Genomic DNA, 19,871 nt, shown 5'->3' with positions numbered 1-19,871 from the left:
AGGCGCAGACAACTACAGTATCTGATAAATTGTAAGGGTTACCTTGTGGCAGACCGTTCCTGGGTCTCTGCCCGTGATGTACATGCTCCATCTCTCTTCCCCAAGTACCATGCTGCTAACCCTTTGAAACCGGCTCTGGTTCCTGGAGGGAACCCTTGATGAGGGGGCTATGTCACGCTGTGCCGTTGCTAGGGGCGCGGAGTCCTCTCCATGCTCGTTGCCTAGGGCTGTGTAGGCTCAGGATGCTGACGTCATCGCCGCACGCTCCTGATGACGGCCGGTCCCTTGGTGCCATTAACAGGTATGTAAGCGGGCAGTGAACAATCTGTCACTGCCCAAGTATAGGTGCTACTTTCTTGTGCTCCTGGGAGTGACAGATCATTTACTGGTTAACCCCTAATCTGTTGGATCTGTCACTGCTCAAGTATAGGTGCTACTTTCTTGTGCTCCTAGGAGTGACAGATCGTTTACTTGTTAACCCCTAATCTGCTGGACTGATACCTTGTTGCCTGAACCCTGTCTGTCTCACTACGCTAACTGGTTAACCCCTAATCTGCTGGACTGATACCTTGTTGCCTGAACCCTGCCTGTCCCACTACACTAACTGGTTAACCCCTAATCTGCTGCACTGGTTCTCTGTTGCCATATTCTGTCTGCATAATTTGCCTTGTGCTGTCCAGTCTGTGGTGAGTGCCGCTCGCCTCAGCTACGGGATAACAAGACTACTGGCCGAGTCCAGTCTGATAGAGAAGTATCCCACGAGCCTAACACACAAGACACTACTAAGATTTTAATCCACTCTCTCATTCTTTCCCGCCTCGACTATTGCAACTCCATCTTCCCTGGTCTCCCTAGCTGCCACCTAGCTCCTTAACAATCCATAATGAATGCCTCATCCAGGCTCATCTTCCTTGCATGTCACTCTTCATCTGCTGTAGCTCTCTGCCAATCCCTTCACTGGCTTCCTCTTGCCTCCAGATTAAACACAAAAATTCTCACTCTTTCATACAAAGCATTCAACTGCCCGGCTTCCCCCTACATCTCAGACCTTGTCTCCAGATAATCTCCCTCCCGTCCCCTTTGATCTGCTCATGATCTCCTACTCTCTCCCTCTCTTGCTACTTCCTCACATTCCCATTTATAGGACTTCTCCAGACTGGCTTACATCTTGTGGAACTCTCTGCCTCGCTCCACAAGACTCTTCCCTTGTTTTAAAAGCTTCAACCGCTCCCTAAAGACTCTAATATTTAGGGATGCATACAACCTACATTAACCTTTCCTAACTCCATTGCTTTCCCCTTGAACCTCTTAGAGTGTAAGCCTACAAGCCCAGCTGTTTGTAGATCACCTTCATAAGAGACAACTACAAGAGTGCAACTCTTGGAAGGGCCCTCTACTTATTTGATCCCTATAAATGTTATATTGTATACCGCCAATGTTTATAGTACTGCAGAATCTGTTCGAGCTCTACAAATACCTTATAATAGTAATAATAATCATTAGTCTGTGTCTAAAGCCACCTTTTTCTTGTACATAATATTATAGCTTTTATAATACAGTAATCGACTATCTCTCTATTTTTATACTCTCCCTTCCCTCCCTGCATCTACGTATTTCCCTTTTCTCCATAATCCCCTTATCCTTATCTTTTTCTATTCGCTTTCTTTCATCATCTATTGACTTCTATAACTTGAGTTAATACATACTCATTAATATTTGTCAGTTAATATGTGAAATATATGTATTATCTGATATTCAATATATGTTTGGTTCACTTACTGTACAATGTATAGTTCTCTGTAAAGCATATGGGGCCTATGTTAAATGCCGACAGCGTACACTGTCAGCATTCCGCGATGTTGGGAGTATATGATCGCTACAGCGTATCATGTCCGTCCGACAGATGGTAAATCGGCTCCTATGTCTCATTAAACTTTTGAAAAAATGTATTGAAAATATCTTATACAAAGATAAAGAAAACTAGAGTTTAAAAAGTGAATTTAAACTTATACTTAGCTTTTCAGTCTTTTTTGTCAACTCTGATCCACTGAGAGATAAAGAGTACATCATACTAAAAATATGTTTAAATCACAGTAAGTATTTTTGTTTACTAATACACTAGGTTTTTTTATTATTGGAAGCTTCATAATTACAGTTATTGTGATTAACAGTCTGCAAGAAGCTTGTTCAAACTGTAATTTGGACACCTGTATTCAAAGTAACACTATATATATATATATATGTAGCTTCATCCAGGTGGTAAATCACCATAGAACAAGTTAAAAAGTTATGAAACTGGCTGTTCATTACTTAAAGTGTGTTTCTGTGTGTTAGTGTGTGTGTGTGTGTGTGAGTGAATGTATATGTGTGTATGTGTGTGTGAGTGTGTGTGTTTATGCGTATGTGTTTGTGCATGTTTATGTGTATGTGTGTGACACTTTATTAAGCGGACACACAGAATCCTTAGCATCAGAGAATAAGCACTTGCAATGAGTCTTTGACTATATATAATATGGCGCACAAGGCTTCCCTGTCAGCCCAGGGTATGGTTCAGGTCACTGCAGAGGTCCAGCTGTTGTCTTTGGCTTTTGTTATATTTATTGCAGAAAGCAGTGACTTTACTACACACCCTGTCTATCAGGAAAACTATTTCAAACAGGGAGATTTTTTGCTGGGTGCAATATTACAGCTAATTTCTCTTACAAAAGTAATAACTAACAAATTCAAGGAGCCTCCTGTACAAGTGTATCCTGATTGGTAAGACTTTAACAAATATATATATATTTTATGAGAACATAAATTCCTTTATACACAAATAACTAAAATACAGGGGTAATACCTATAAAAGCTATATATGATCCTCATTCCAATCCACTAGAATCCCAGTGCAAATTGCCTACAGTTACTTTTTTGCAAAATTTTAAAATTCAAACGCATTGAAATCAAGTAAAAAACTCTCATTATAGTGCCCATGAATATTTATAGGGGACTGTTAAACAGCTGTATTCCCATCTGTCAGAGACAAATAAAAAGGTTTTTCATAACTTGTGGACTTTTTTAAACCAACTAACTTGACCGCTGGATATTTCATCTGGTTTTGAGGAGCATTTTCTTATAGCTATTTAATCAGTTATTTTATTATATTAGGTTTCTGTGAGTCTTCAGTTTCCAATCTTGTTTTAGTTCAATTAAAAAAATACACCAATTACATAAAAAATTATGACATTTGATGATACATGATACATGATTATCTGAATCTATTATTGCAATGAATAATTCTAAAACATATTTAATTACAGACCTCATGATCTGATATTCTTTGTTAGGCCAACACATTAGGTGTCACCATTAGGTGTAAAATTAATCCAGTGTTTTACATTTCCTGCTGGTGTAATGTTCCCATGCAGGTCTGTGATATCCCTGTAAAGAGCACATTTAAAGTGATATACACATTTATTTTTATTTGTTTGTGCTTAAATACATTTTCATTATAACATTTATCTTGTTGTGCTGTGTTAACTCATTAAAAAAACAGCTATTGTAAAAGATTAGAATATATTAGTTAAGGGTTATTAAATACAAATTGTAAGTTGCATGATATTCTATCTTTATGCATGAGATAATGCAGCTTTATTTTGTCAAACTAGTTTGTTTTTTACTAATTTCTCAGTTCCATAAAAAAGGACCCTTGCCAACCAGTCACAAACTAACAGATCCAATCACAGTTCTATTTGGTCAGCTTTGTGCGAGTAGCGCTGCTGATTGGATCAGAGGCAGTGATCTGCAGGTCCCCAGTAGTATTTCTACTATGTGTTTAAACCCTTTGCAGTGGTTAAACACATAGCATTAGAGATTAAAAATATTTAAGTTTTTGATTGTCCTAGCCCTTAAAGGTATTGATTACAGAAATATAAAAAATATATCATATGACATACCAAAAGGTAACTGTAAGCTGGACTAAAAAACCACACCTGCCAGGTGATTACTTTTTATTAAACCTGAAATTTATTTTGATAAAGAAAATAAATACAAAAGCAGATACTTAGCTGACTGAATTTCAAAGTGAAATATACAGTATATTGTTAAATATTCACAATAAAAAATAGTACATTTTCCTATGTAGCATTGAATACATACAACTTGTATCAATTTACTATTTAACTTCTAACCCCATGACAATTTTTACACAACAAATTATTAAACACCTAACTGTAAATTTCTCCACAGATAACCTGTACTAACAATGAATCCCCTTGAGCTGGGGATTCTGGGTAAAACTATACAAATTAGCTTTACACTACCTTACTTTTTTTATTCCTCTTTTGTACTAATATGACCTATTAAATAGCTCCTAACTTAAATTATTTTTATCATAAAACAACCCTTTACTATAAACTATAACTAAATTGCAGTGGTTGTGAGTAAGGGATATTATTAGAAATGAGAGGAGCAATTTTACCAAAATGTTTAATGATGTAGAAAAAAACCTAATGTAATTTCTGTAGACAGGTCCTTTGTATATTTGCCATATGTTTGTATGCCTCACAGTATTTCCTGGATAGCATCTGGAATGGGATCTACAGGCTGAATCAAGGAGATCACTATACTGTGATAGGGACAGTGGTACAGAGATTCCAAACTGTGACTGTCCAGTAGAAAATTTGTTAGCTATGTGTTTATACGGCTTTGATAATACGTTTCCAGCAATCAGACATTGTGATTATCTTGCAGCATTGACCTACATTTTTACCGCCATTACTTGGCCTTAATTTACGCAGTTGAAGAGATCAACTCCAGCAATGACCTTCTACCCAACATCACCCTAGGATATAAAGTGTACGAATCTTTTGGATCTGAACAGATCGCGCAGATGAATATACTGAGACTGTTAACAGGGACAGGTGATGTAATACCTAATTACGCCTGTTCAAAAGAAAACAAAATTATTGCTTTTATTGGAGACAGAAATACTGCACCGTCCCTCTCGATGGCTACACTTACCGGCATGTACGGATATTCCCAGGTACGTGTGTTGTTAGATATGCTGCATATTTGTAATAAATCTGTAAGAAAGGAGCAGATCCCAGTTGCAGAGTAATAAAAGAATAAGGATTTAAATAAGCAAAATGAAGCTCAAGAATGTCCAAGCAAAGCACAAATACATAAAGAGGAACCAGTTAAGGTTTCCCTTATTTTATTCCAATGCAGACTGTTCTTCTTTTAATATTTAAATACATTTAATACAATTAATAATGGGTGTTAATTAAATACTGGGGTTAATTATGAGCTGCAAAGCTTTAAACCTGTTAACCCCTTCTCTATTGTAAAAGTTAGAGAAAAAGTACCAGCAAATTTGTGATATTTTTGCTATCACTCCATGTAAAGAGAAACAGCCTTTGTTTAACCTATGAAATATATATATGGAATAAAAAGAACTTTCAGTGGATGACAGTTACAAAGTGTTCCCTCTAAGATCAGATTTTGTGGGTTGCCCAGCAGTGAAACAGTTAATAAGCAGTGGCGACTCTAGGAACAATATATAGGGGGGGCACATAAGATAAAACACTCAAACGGGGGGGGGCACTAATAATTTTCACCATTAAATCATACCACTGAAAATAAACTAAATAAATATATATAAATAGGATTTCAAAATACCAGAGTAATGTGGTATGCAATGATACCTTCTTATTATACTAACCTAATACTTAAAAGATAAGCCATCAAGAGTTTTTTTTTTCTCAGGTATGGCTTCAGTTCAGAGGAAAACACTTCAAAGCTTTTCTTAATAGTTTAAAACAATTTTAGCAAACACAGTGACCAGGGCTCTGTAATGAATCCCCTATGTTAGATATGTCACTAATGAAGACCAATGAACAGACCCTGAGACCCTGACTGTGAGAGAATTTGGCTCACTATCTGTCAGGGAGACTGGGAGAGAAATTGGCTCACTGTCTGTCAGAGACACTGTGAAAGAAATTGGCTCACTTTATGTCAGAGAGACTGGGAGATAATTTGTCTCACAGTGTCTGTCAGAGAGACTGGGAGAGAAATTGTCTCACTGTCTGTCAGAGAGACTGGAAGAGAATTTGTCTCACTGTCTGTCAGAGAGTCTGGGAGAGAATTTGGCTCACAGTGTCTGTCAGAAAGACTGGGGAAACATTTGGCTCATTCACTGAGCCAAATTATCTCCCAGACTCCCTGACAGTGAGCAAAATTCTCTCTCAGTCTCTCTCTACTTATACTTCTGTTCCAGACTCAGGGATGATATTCTAGGCAACCGCTCTCAGTCACAGTGCAGCTCTGGAAAATACTACCATCCTGATTCTGGGATGTGCAAGCACACGCTCTCAGTGGAGGAAGAGAAGCAAATAGCCCCAGCAGCCATCAAGCATGGCGTATTGTAGTGCCATGGTGCTGCGTGTAGAGCCAGGCCAGCACGAGGCACGTGTGGTTGGTGGGGCCTCCTAGGGGCTCAAAAAATTAAATCCAACTAACTGAACACGTAGAGCGGAGGCATGTGCTTCTGCTGCGCTGCGCATAATTTATTACTCATTTTCAGTGAGGACTTTCAGAAAACACCGGCGGTTTGCAAACAATTAAAAAAAAGAAAGAAAAATCTATCAGATTCACTTTACAGTCACACTACAACTACATTATTATCAGTACATTATACATTATATATATATATATATATATATATATATATATACAGGGGTTGGTGGCGGGGGGGGGGCAGCCGTGTGGGCAAATGCCCCCCTGGCCCCCCTGTAGCGACCCACTGTTAATAAGATAACTTTACCATGATGTCTGCAATGTTTAATGTTTTCTAACTGCAAGGTGTGGTTTTCTAACTGTTTCACTCCTAGACCGCTCACACAATCTGACCTTAGAGGGGACTCTGGTTGCAACTAGCTATTTATTCACAGAATTAAGAAGTTAGAAACAAATGATAATTTATAAAAAAAAGAAATCTGAAAATTACTTCATTGGCATCTTCTGTCAGCTAAGACCAAATATTTATTGATTTTTATTACTTTTCATAAATTTAAGTTCTTTATCTTTATCTTTCTATATCATGTTTTAAAATGATTCAATCGGTAACTCTCATTTGATATAGCAGAACTGCCTAAATTCTCAAAATTGACTCCCAAAACTATGTATATTTATATAAAGTTATTGATCTAGGTCGATATTTGGTATATTTTATGCCCCTATTTGGCTGTCAGATGTATGTGGTCATACAAAAAAAAAATGTTAACATTTTCACAATCATTGGGTTTCTGAAATTATTTACATACTTGTGCAGTCATACGACAAATGGTTGTAAAAGCTTTTCTAGGATTCTCTTTGTTCAGAAATAGAAGACATGCATGGTTTGCCATTGGTTTTGGTAAATAGAAGGCTTGTAAGTGTAGCTGTGCAACCATTTCTGAAAGAGGATTTTTAGACACGTTATAGAAATGGATCTAGGACCTATTTAATATGGCATAACAACATCAATGCTCAAAATTTACCCCAACCCAAAGTATTTATCTAAACCTATTAATTGATCTAAACCCATTTTGGTAGATTTCATGACACCATTTAGTTATCAGAGAAATAAAATTGTTAAATATTCACCAACTTTAGTTTTTTCCCTGATATTATTTACACACAACTTGTATAGAGATAATACAAATGATCTTACAAGCTTTTTTTAGGACCTTTGTCGAGAAGCAGCAAATATGTCTGGGCTTGTTATTGGTTTTCACTAATTAGAAGGCCAACAATTGCATCTGTGAATCAGTTCTGAAAAGTTTTTTTTATAGAAATATTCAGGCAAAGGGTTAATGGATTATTTGTTATTATATATATATATATATATATATATATATATATATATATAGATAGATAGATAGATAGATAGATAGATAGATATAGATATAGATAGATAGATATATTTTTATTATTTATTTTATTTTTATGCAGTGTAGGGATTGCTCCACAACCTCTCCACCTCACCCTCCAAGTGATTAACCATTTTTCTGTAGTGTAGGATCTCACCTTCCCCTCCAAGTGATTACTGTTTTGTAGGAACACTGTTTTTTATTTTCTCCCTCTGTCTTCCTGAGGTTTAATTTTCTTTAGTGTAGGCACCTGCATCTCCCTCCCTCTGCCCATGATCTCTACCCACCTTCATCTCCCTCCTTTTGCACACTATTACTGCCCACTTGCCTCTCCCTCCCCCTGCCCAGGAGCACTGCCAACCTGACTTTCCCTCCCTTTGCCCACAATCACTGCCCACTTGCCTGTCCCTCCCACTGCCCATGATCCCTGCCCAATTGTCTCCTTCCTCCCCTTCAACCCCTCCCACACACTGTGGCTTTGTCAGTGCTTAATTACCATAAGCACCCCCCACATTGAGCTGGATGTAGGTACTATGTAAACACAGTACACTGGGCAAAGTACTTTGTGACCTAGAACCTACATCTAGTTGGCACAAGGGTTTAAAGGGACAGTAAATATTGTTTATTTATACAAAGAAAAGCAACATTGCAGTGTGCTTTCATTATTTATTTTGCATACTTTTCATGTAATGTAGCAAGGAAATTGGGGATTGTCTCATTTTAAGAGATGAAAATGCACAGTGTGTTTTCTAAAGGCAAATCATGCTACATATCTGTCCCTTATGGCTTTCATCTGAAAACAATTGCAAAACAATGCAGTTTATGCTATCATAATTATCTGCATAATTGGCTAAACAAGGTAACTAGGGTGGGATTCTCCCTATAAAAACAAATGCAGCGAACAAGATTATAATTTGGTATTAAAATATTTACACTTGTCTGAAATATTATTTTTTAGTAAGATACCAATAATATCTTGTAATAATATGTTTAGTGTTGCTTTAAACATAACCCTACATGCAGTGCCGGCACCATATCCTGAAGCAACCAATTGATTGAGAGTATGTCAATCACCATGGTCAAATGAATCAAGGGTGATTTTCATCTACCAAATCCAGCTTGGTGGAGAGATTTTATGAAGCAGTGGTTTAAATGGGGCATTCGCCTCATGATAAATCTCGCCCTAATTGTAAAAAGAAAATCTGACCCGGTAGAGTTAGCCAAAACCTGAGTCCATTAACATCAGCATTTGGCAAGCTTAAATACCTTAATGGGGTCAGTATAAACTGAGCACAATATCTTGTTTTTTAACTTCAATGGAAAATAAAAACAATCTCTTCTGTAATAATTTGCTCACAGCAAAAAAATAAATCAACCATTCGAAAATAATTTACACCAATTTAAACCCGAACATAATCTTTGTTCTATAAAATAAGTTTGACTACATAAGATTGCCCCATTTTAAGGTTAATTAAAGGGACATGAATCCCAACATTTGTATTTTATAATGCAGACAGAAAATGCAATTTGAACCCCTTAAGTCAACTGAACCTAGCTTCTACGACACAGGGTACTTTGCCAAGTGTACCATGTTGACATAGTAGCTACGCCCTACCTTCTGCTTGATGCTGCAGTCCCAGCTGTAAGCTCTGACAGCTGAGAACAGTGACAAAGACCATGCAGCCAGAAGAAGAAGGCATCTTCATTTATATGGTAAGAGCACTGATTATTTGAAGGTTGATTGCCAGATCTCTCTTGTGGCTGGCGATTAGTGTGGGAGGAAAGGTGGGAGGTGGTTGGGCGACCCAGTGGTGAAGGTGGGAAGGAGGGGGATGGAGTGGAAAGGGCTCTACACTACAGAAAATAAATGCAAATGAGAAGGATGGATACACTATGGAAAAGGGGTAAGGGTGGGAGGGGGGTCTTTGTGACAATCGTTGGGGGTAATTGGAGGGGGGGCCACTACAATACAGATTTTTTTTTAAATATTAAAGAAAATTCAAAATATAAACACTAGGTAATGGCAGACAGTATTTAAAATGGCTGCATCTTGTGAGGGGGAGGGTTAGAAAGCTGTTTAGAGGGCTCAGGGAAGTGGGTGGGTGAAGAGGTTTACCTACAAAAAATATCATCCCTATACTGCATACTGACAGATTATTTGCCAGTACCTAAGATGGTGGTGACCAGTTTGTGAAGGTAGAGAGCTCTTTTTTGAGGGATCAGGTAGGGATCAGGGGTTGGGAGATGTCAATTTAGAGTGTAATCTCTACAGCTAAAATTAACCTTAGAAACTACCTTATTAACCCCTTCATGGCCGGGCATTTCAAAAGTGTGTTGTGCAGCTGCATTTAGCAACCTTCTAATTACCAGAAAACAAAGGCAAATCATTGCATGTCTGCTATTTCAACAGAGGGGATCCCGGAGAAGCTTTTACAACCATTTGTCTTATGACTGCAGTAGTTGTGTGCAAATAATTTCAGTGTAAAAATCAAACGGCTAGATTACGAGTTTTGCGGTATGAGAAAAAAGCAGCATTAAACCTCATAACGCTGCTTTTTTACTACTGCTGGTATTACGAGTCTTGCAAGTTTAGGGGCACCGCACACTTTTTTTGCCTTACCGCAAATCAACTTACGCAATTTGCGTATAGTCTTTTTTCAATGGGACTTCCATAGCGCCGGTATTACAAGTTGTTTTTTTGCGGACAAATAGTGAGCGGTACACCCTATCCCGTCAAGATTCGTACCACATTTTAAAGTCAGTAGTTATGAGTTTTACACTACAAAGCCATAGCATAAAACTCATAACTAAAGTGCTAAAAAGTACACTAACACCCATAAACTACTTATTAACCCCTAAACCGAGGCCCTCCAGCATCGCAAACACCATAATAAAAATATTAACCCCTAATCTGCCGCTCTAGACATCTCCACCACTAGAATAAACATATTAACCACTAAACTGTCGTACTCCAGCCTCACAAACATTATTTAAATATTATTAACCCCTAATCTGCTGTCCCTAAAATCGTCGCCACCTATCTACATTTATTAACCCCTAATCTGCCCCTACCGACATCGCCGCCATTAGAATAAACATATTAACCCCTAAACTGCCATACTCCCGCCTCACAAACATTAGTTAAATATTATTAACCCCTAATTTGCCGTCCCTAACGTCGCCACCACTATATTAAATTTATTAACCCCTAAACCTAAGTCTACCCCTAACCCTAACACCCCCTAACTTAAATATAATTTAAATAAATCTAAATAAAACCTACTATTAATAACTAAATAATTCCTATTTAAGACTAAATACTTACCTGTAAAATAAACCCTAAGCTAGCTACAATATAACTAATAATTACATTGTATCTAACGTAGGTTTTTTTTATTTTACAGGCAAGTTTGTATTTATTTTAACTAGGTAGAATAGTTACTATATAGTTATTAACTATTTACTAACTACCTAGCTAAAATAAATACAAATTTACCTGTAAAATAAAACCTAACCTGAGTTACACTAACACCTAACCTTACAGTACAATTAAATAAATTCCCTAAATTAAATACAATTAACTAAATTCAATACAATTAGCTAAATTACAACAACAAAAACACTAAATTACAGAAAATAAAAAACAAATTACAAGATATTTAAACTAATTACACCTAATCTAATAGCCCTATCAAAATAACCCCCCCCCCCAAATAAAAAAAGCCAAGCCTAAACTAAACTACCAATAGCCCTTAAAAGGGCCTTTTGCAGGGCATTGCCCCAAAGAAAACAGCTCTTTTACCTGAAAATAAAATACAAACAACCCCCCAACAGTAAAACCCACCACCCACACAACCAACCCCCAAATAAAACCCTAACTAAAAAACCCTAAGCTCCCCATTGCCCTTGAAAGGGCATTTAGCTCTCTTGCGGCCCAAACCCCTAATCTAAAAATAAAACCCACCCAATACACCCTTAAAAAATCCTAACACTAACCCCCGAAGATCCACTTACAGTTTTGAAGAGCCTCAATGAAGCCGGGAGAAGTCTTCATCCAAGCGGCAAGATGTCCTCAATGAAGCCGGCAGAAGTGGTCCTCCAGACGGGCAGAAGTCTTCACCCAGACAGCATCGTCTATCTTCATCCTTCTGACGTGGAGTGGCTCCATCTTCAAGACATCCGGTGCGGAGCATCCTCTTCAATCAACGGCTTCTTCTGGAATGAAGGTTCCTTTAAATGATGTCATCCAAGATGGCGTCCCTTAGATTCCGATTAGCTGATAGAATTCTATCAGCCAATCGGAATTAAGGTTGAAAAAATCCTATTGGCTGATGCAATCAGCCAATAGGATTGAACTTCAATCCTATTGGCTGATCCAATCAGCCAATAGGATTGAGCTCGCATTCTATTGGCTGATTGGAACAGCCAATAGAATGCGAGCTCAATCCTATTGGCTGATGCAATCAGCCAATAGGATTTTTCAACCTTAAGATAGAAGATGCCGTCTGGGTGAAGACTTCTGCCCGTCTGGAGGACCACTTCTGCCGGCTTCGATGAAGACTTCTCCCGGATTCGTTGAGGACTTCTTGCCGCTTCGATGAGGACTTCTCCCAGCTTCGTTGAGGATGGATGTCGGATCTTCAAAACTTTTTTACTTGCCTGTAAAATAAAAATAAAACCTAAGCTAGATACAATGTAACTATTAGTTATATTTTGGCTAGCTTAGGATTTATTTTATAGGTAAGTATTTAGTTTTAAATAGGAATTTTTTAGTTATTAATTGTAGGTTTTAATTAGATTTATTTTAATTATATTTAAGTTAGGGGGTGTTAGGGTTAGACTTAGGTTTAGGGGTTAATAAATATAATATAGTGATGGCGGCGTTGGGGGCGGCATATTAGGGTTTAATAATTGTAGGTAGGTGTCGACGATGTTAGGGGTGGCAGATTAGGGGTTAATAATATTTAACTAATGTTTGCGATGCTGGAGTGCGGCAGCTTAGGGGTTAATATGTTTATTATAGTGGCGGTGATGTCCGGAGTGGCCGATTTGGAGTTAATAAATGTTGGTAGGTTGCGGCGATATTGGGGGAGGGAGATTAGGGGTTAATAAATATAATGTAGGTGGCGGCGATGTTGGGGGCAGCAGATTAGGGGTTACTAAGTATAATGTAGGTGGCAGCGATGTTCGGAGCAGAAGATTAGGGGTTAATAAATATAATGTAGGTGTCAGCGATGTCGGGGGCGGCAGATTAGGGGTTAATAAGTGTAAAATTAAGGGTGTTTAGACTCGGGGTTCATGTTAGGGTGTTAGGTGTAAACATAAATTTAGTTTCCCCATAGGAATCAATGTGGCTGCGTTACTGAGCTTTACTCTGCTTTATTGCAGGTATTAGATTTTTTTCAGCCGGCTCTCCCCATTGATGTCTATGGGGAAATCGTGCACGAGCACGTACAACCAGCTCACCGCTGACTTAAGCAGCGCTGCTATTGGAGTGCGGTATGGAGCACAATTTTGCTCTATGCTCACTTCTTGTCTTTTAACGCCGGGTTTAGAAAAACCCGTAATACCAGTGCTGTAGGGAAGTGAGCGAAGTGAGCGGTGACAATAATGTGCAAGTTAGTACCGCACCCCTCATAACGCAAAACACGTAATCTGGCCGAAAGTTTGTGAACAAGTACATTTTTATTTCAGACATTCAAAAATGTATACAGACAGCAATAAAGAGCAATTATTCACATAAAATATTCAAATATTCTCATCATATCTGATTCACAATGATAAACATACAAAGTTGCAGTCCTTTTTCCTTGTTTACCCTTCTCAAACATATATGGGTCTCTTATGGACCTCTGAATAAATAATACTCAAATATGTTAAGGGTTAACCAGCATAAAGGGTCAATGAATGACCTTATATATATATATACAGTATCTCACAAAAGTGAGTACACCCCTCAAATTTTTGTAACTATTTTATTATATCTTTTCATGTGACAACACTGAAAAAATGACACTTTGCTACAATGTAAAGCAGTGAGTGTACAGCCTGTATAACAGTGTAAATTTGCTGTCCCCTCAAAATAACTCAACACACAGCCGTTAATGTCTGAACCATTGGCAACAAAAGTAAGTACACACCTAAGTGGAAATGTCCAAATTGGGCTCAATTAGCCATTTTCCCTCCCCAGTGTCATGTGACTCATTAGTTTGGGAGCAAGTGTGTTAAATTTGGTGTTATCACTCTCACACTCTCTCATACTGGCCACTGGAAGTTCAACGTGGCACCTCATGGCAAAGAACTCTCTGAGGATGTGAAAAAAGAATTGTTGCTCTACATAAAGATGGCCTAGGCTATAAGAAGATTGCCAAGACCCTGAAACTGAGCTGCAGCATGGTGGGCAAGACCATACAGCAGTTTCACAGGACAGGTTCCACTCAGAACAGGCCTCGCCATGGTCGATCAAAGAAGTTTAGTGCACATGCTCAGCGTCATATCCAGAGGCTGTCTTTGGAAATAGATGTATGAGTCCCGCCAGCATTGCTGCAGAGGTTAAAGGAGTGGGGGGTCAGCCTGTCAGTGCTCAGACCATATGCCACTCACTGCATCAATTTGGTATGCATGGAATCCCAGAAGGAAGCCTCTTCTAAAGATGATGCACAAGAAGGCCAGCAAATAGTTTGCTGAAGACAAGCAGACTAAGGACATGGATTACTAGAACCATGTCCTGTGGTCCAATGAGACCAGGATAAACTTATATGGTTCAGATGTGTCAAGCGTGTTTGGCAGCAACCAGGTGTGGAGTACAAAGACAAGTGTGTCTAGCCTACAGTCAAGCATGGTGGTGGGAGTGTCATGGTCTGGGCCTGCATGAGTGCTGCTGGCACTGGGGAGCTAGAGTTCATTGAGGGAGCCATGAATGCCAACATGTACTGTGACATACTGAAGCAGAGCATGTTCCCCTCCCTTCAGAGACTGGACCACAGGGCAGTATTCTAACATGATAACAACCCCAAACACAACTCCAAGACGACCACTGTCTTGCTAAAGAAGCTGTGGGTAAAGGTGATGGACTGGCCAAGCATGTTTTCAGACCTAAACCCTATTGAGCATCTGTGGGGCATCCTCAAATGGAAGGTGGGGGAACGCAAGGTCTCTAACATCCACCAGCTCCGTGATGTTGTCATGGAGGAGTGGAAGAGGACTCCAGTGGCAATCTGTGTAGATCTGGTGAACTCCATGCCCAAGTGGGTTAAGGTAGTGCTGGAAAATAATGGTGGCCACACAAAATATTGACACTTTGGGCCCAATTTGAACATTTCCATTTAGGGATGTACTCACTTTTGTGGTCAACGGTTTATACATTAATGGCTGTGTTGAGTTATTTTGAGGGACAGCAAATTTACATTGTTATACAGGCTGTACACTCACTACTTTACATTGTAACAAAGTGTAATTTCTTCAGTGTTGTCACACTCACTTTTGTGAGATACTGTATATATATATATATATATATATATATATATATATATATATATATAGTGAAAAATAAACATAATATGAAAATATAAAACCATTCCTGTGATTGCTGTATATTCTGATTAGGAAACAAAACTAAACTAGTATCAAACTAGGTGTTAGTCTACTACCATATAGCAACCAAGGAGATAAGTAAAAAAGTAAATAGGTAAATATGAAGGGATATCGATTATGTGGATGGACTAGGAGAAAAACAGAAATATAATCAGTGATTGAGAGGCGTTAGCTACATATGGCATCCAGGGCATGGACACTCATCTTATTTCTAAATCAAGGTTAGATGTAGTCTTGTAAGTTATATACATTTTTTGTATGTACTGTAGCCAAATGCTAACGGAGAGTTTGTATGGAAGTGAGGTGAACCTTACCATTAGATATAAATAATGACTCTCCGCCACAAACCACGATCTCGGTCGCTGATCGCAGGACGTGGGTGAAACAAAAAGTTGAAATGGTTTTTTATCATCTCCATTATGTAAAATTATATATCTAAAAGCTGACAGAAACATCAAAAAAAGAAACAAAAAAAAAAACATACCTGTAACTCTTTTTTAAATGTCATCATATTACAATGCCAGAAGTCCATCCTACAGACACAGCCTGTCAATAAGTTATTACTCAAATGAGTTATATCTGAAAAACTACACATTTTAATCTATTCTGAAAATTATACTTAGCATATAACAGGGTTAATAGTCCATCTTACAAAACACATCCTGCCAGTAAATTATAACTCATTTGGCTAACATTTAGGAGACTATGACTATAGTTCTATCCTAAGAATAATACAGAACATATTACAATGTAAGAGAACCATCTTACAAAACACAACCTGCCAGTAGTAAACTCTAACTCAATTGTATTTAGCATTAGATCGGCTAATCAACTAAGAGAAAATGTATAAACAAGCAATAATTATAATACTATCCTATATTATAAAAGGCCAAGTGTGTCTGAAGCCGTCATGCGCAGTAGAGACAAACACACTTGGCCTTAGATTGACCTCGCACGCGCACCTCAGTAGTTTAAGCAACGCACAGCAGAGAATAGACCTTCGCACGCGCACCCACCCGACCTCGCACACGGACCTCCGCAATTGTAACAGCAGCGCGATGAACAGGTAGAACCCGACCTCGTACGCGCACCCACCCGACCTCGCACTCACACCTCCGCAATTGTAGCAGCAGCGCGAGGATCAGGTACAGGAGTTGTAGCAGCAGCGCGATGATCAGGTACAGAGGGGAGAGAGAGAGAGAGAGCGAACGAACCGCGGTACCTAAATAATTGGCCCATGTAAACGGGCTTTAGGACTAGTTAATTATAAAAAGGTTGAGGAATAAAGCTATTATAGTTCAGCCAACTTCAGCTGTTGAACTCAGAATAAGATTTGGAATTGTCTTGAAAGTCCCATGGATCTGAAAAAAAAAAGTAGGAGTAAAAATGCTTTGCAGTTGTGAAGATGATCAGGCTTACCGGGTCAAGATTGAACTGTGGACCCAGATCGGGGAGGATTTGGGTAACTGCACTGATAATAGCAGCAGCAGCAGCTTATATTTTAGTTTCTTGTGTTACTTGTATTTTCTCATGGAAGCACGGCTGCAACAGTGATCCCTCCTTGCACATCTGCATGCAGTAAGTAGTGTCCAAGCTGCCCTTCAAAGTTGTCAATTGCAATTTCAGTTGCTGAAGCCTTAGTGGTTGGAGATGTTAGAGGATCTTGCTGAGCCCAAGTGCTATGCATTCCTATCAGTCCATCTTTCTTGATGCGGGAAGGAGGTGATATTTGCGACTTGGTTTTTCCTCTTTACCACAACACAAATACAGTGGCGTATGGGAGCTCTATTCATTTTTTAAATTTACCAAGAGTTGTTGGCCTGTTTAGGCGGGTTTGACTTAAAACATTTAGCTTTAATGAATGACTAACAGTCACATTTAGCTCTCTTATTTAGTTATAACTTTGACCACAATAGAAAGTGATTTAGTAAAGAGTTACTTGCAATAGGCTACCCGCAAGGAGGTATCTTTAGGATACCGTACTAGGGGGAACAATCTATGCTAAGTTGTACTTACAACCAGAGGAACCATTTTAGCGGTTAATTCTCTAGCGTTTGTTGCTACATTACAAAATCCAACCTCTCTGTGTAAGGATTCCAGTTCACTTTTTCCAGCTCTCCTCATCACCTGTTCTCTCCTTACCTGCATTTAAGTCATCACATGACTGCACACAGGTGCTTAGTTATTGCACTTGTAGCAGCTATCAGCAACCCTGCTAACCTATGCTACTATGTGAATGTCCAAGCTCCAAAAACAACTTAATTCTGAATAATTGTATGATAAGTTCTAAATCCTCTGCATTTCATCGGATAATAGAAAAAGACTCTGATCTACTTCTGCAAACTTACTCCATTTTATCCTGGAACTGTTACCTACGGATCGGTTTTCTCACTGCATCTCTGCAGAGGATTACAAAAGCTTTTCTCCTGCTAACAGCCTACTGTCCCCAGAGACTCCCTTCTCAAAGGAGTACCTCTCAGGTCTGTTTAACAAAGATTTCCTCTGCCTACGATAAGGACTTACTGCCTGTCACACCGCTGTTATATTATTTTCATACAGCGTCTCCCGCTGTCAATCAACTGGTCCGCTCCACCTTCTAGCCAGAACTCAGCTCCGCTCATTTGCGGTCACAGCGCTCAGCTGTCAGTATCATCTGCTGTGTCTCTCCGCTCCCAAAATTATTAAGGGGATTACTTACCAACTTATATTACTGCAGTGACTTCCTTGTTCTGTTATCGGATCTCCTCCTACCTCAGCATCCTGTAAGTCTCTGTTGCTGTGAAACTTCTATCTACTTGTTATAAGTGAAAACACCTTGAACCTTGTACTATGTAAATAACCTCGCTGCTGTGATTTGGGGACATTATATTTTCCCATTTACCACTTACTTCAAAGTAATCTTTTCACCTTATTCCAAACAGTCTATGCTAATTAATAGCCTGTTATATAAGGTGATACATTTCAATCATTTATAAGTCTGCAGTTGGGATCTTCTTCCTTCTTTACAAGGCAACAAATACACAGGCCTCACACTCTGGCTATGATTACAAAAGTGAATTAACCAAAACCAAATAACTATAGTTAATGGTGCAATGATATCATAACATTACTGTAGTTTTAAATATTGACCGAAAACATACCGGTACATATGCTTGGCAAAAAATTTATTATACTAATACTACCTAGACATGTATGCCAAGACTAAACCTCATGTGACTTACTATAGCGAATCTACTTGTCTGCTTTTTACAATTATCTCTAGAAAAATAGCATCCTGTATAGGAGTATTTCACATAGATCACGATGTAGTAATTTTAGTGTAACACTGAATTACATGAGATACCAAGCCACTATAAAGAGTGAGATACAGTATATTTATAGTACTGCAGTAAGTGTGTAAGAAAGATTGCAATATCCGCTACAGCTGTATAATAGAGCGGATATATACTGACAAGGAAAGTTAGCTACTTATTTGTCCAATTTCAAAACTACAATTATTATTGTCACCCTCTATATGAGGAAATAATAGGACATTAATACTGTATATAAGTAACAATGTGGAGAATAGAAAGATCTAGTTATCTTTATAGCTATATAAATATATAGCAATATATACCGGCTGAGTTGTTAAGCGTAAGAAATCTATTACACCTTTCTATTTATATATGCACACTCATATTACAAGCATTGGATCTAATAGAAGGAACATTTTTTAAATAACCTCATCCAACAGGCATTCCTCATTGGAGTGTGGTGCTTAGACAATATTGTAACAACCTTACTGCTACATTTATGACATCAAACAATAATGCTACTATATTCATTCTAGTTACAGGATCTGTGTTATCCTAGATATAGATAAGCTATCAAATAGAAACAAGTTACCATCATAATACTCTGATAACATTTATGTGCCAAATAGATCACCTGGACTATATTATAGAGTGAGGTTTTGAAAAATATTCTGATAACAAATAAATGTATAGTGGAAACTACTTGACCTAAGCAGATTTATATTATTCATTCGAATTTCAACGATACAATCAGCATAAACAGATTCATAAATTGTTATGTGTAATCTGAATATTCTGGAAATTACATCATCCTATACTCAAGTATAACACAAGCGAAGTTGCATATATTAATAAAGTGAAATATTCAAACAATTTCTATTTTTATTTCTGAGTTCACTGAGTGCTACTAGCATTTAACCCAACTCCAATATCTAAGGATAGGGTATCAGCCTACTAAGATACTTATATATGTGTGTATCTGATACAAGAATATTAACCCTTTATTACCTTGAAATGTATTGAATAGTGGTCTCACATATAACTTCCCGCCTACACAATTTCCTTCTAAGTACTTTAGATATATCAAAGGCTTACT

At 38.2% G+C, this 19,871-nt stretch overlaps 1 protein-coding gene across 1 annotated transcript in view; it reads left to right on the top strand.

The window, feature by feature from the left end:
• The window catches only part of LOC128656841 (vomeronasal type-2 receptor 26-like), a 130,076-nt gene that overhangs the window by 24,017 nt on the left and 86,188 nt on the right, over positions 1 to 19,871 (top strand). The window contains exon 2 of the mRNA XM_053711007.1: positions 4,779 to 5,023. Coding sequence (XP_053566982.1) covers positions 4,779 to 5,023 — 245 coding nt within the window. The remainder of the gene's footprint in view (positions 1 to 4,778; positions 5,024 to 19,871) is intronic.

Source organism: Bombina bombina, chromosome 4 (genome assembly GCF_027579735.1).
Source record: "Bombina bombina isolate aBomBom1 chromosome 4, aBomBom1.pri, whole genome shotgun sequence".
Classification (NCBI taxonomy): domain Eukaryota; kingdom Metazoa; phylum Chordata; class Amphibia; order Anura; family Bombinatoridae; genus Bombina; species Bombina bombina.
Note: the sequence above shows the minus strand (reverse complement) of the source record. Positions and strands in the feature narration are given on the sequence as shown.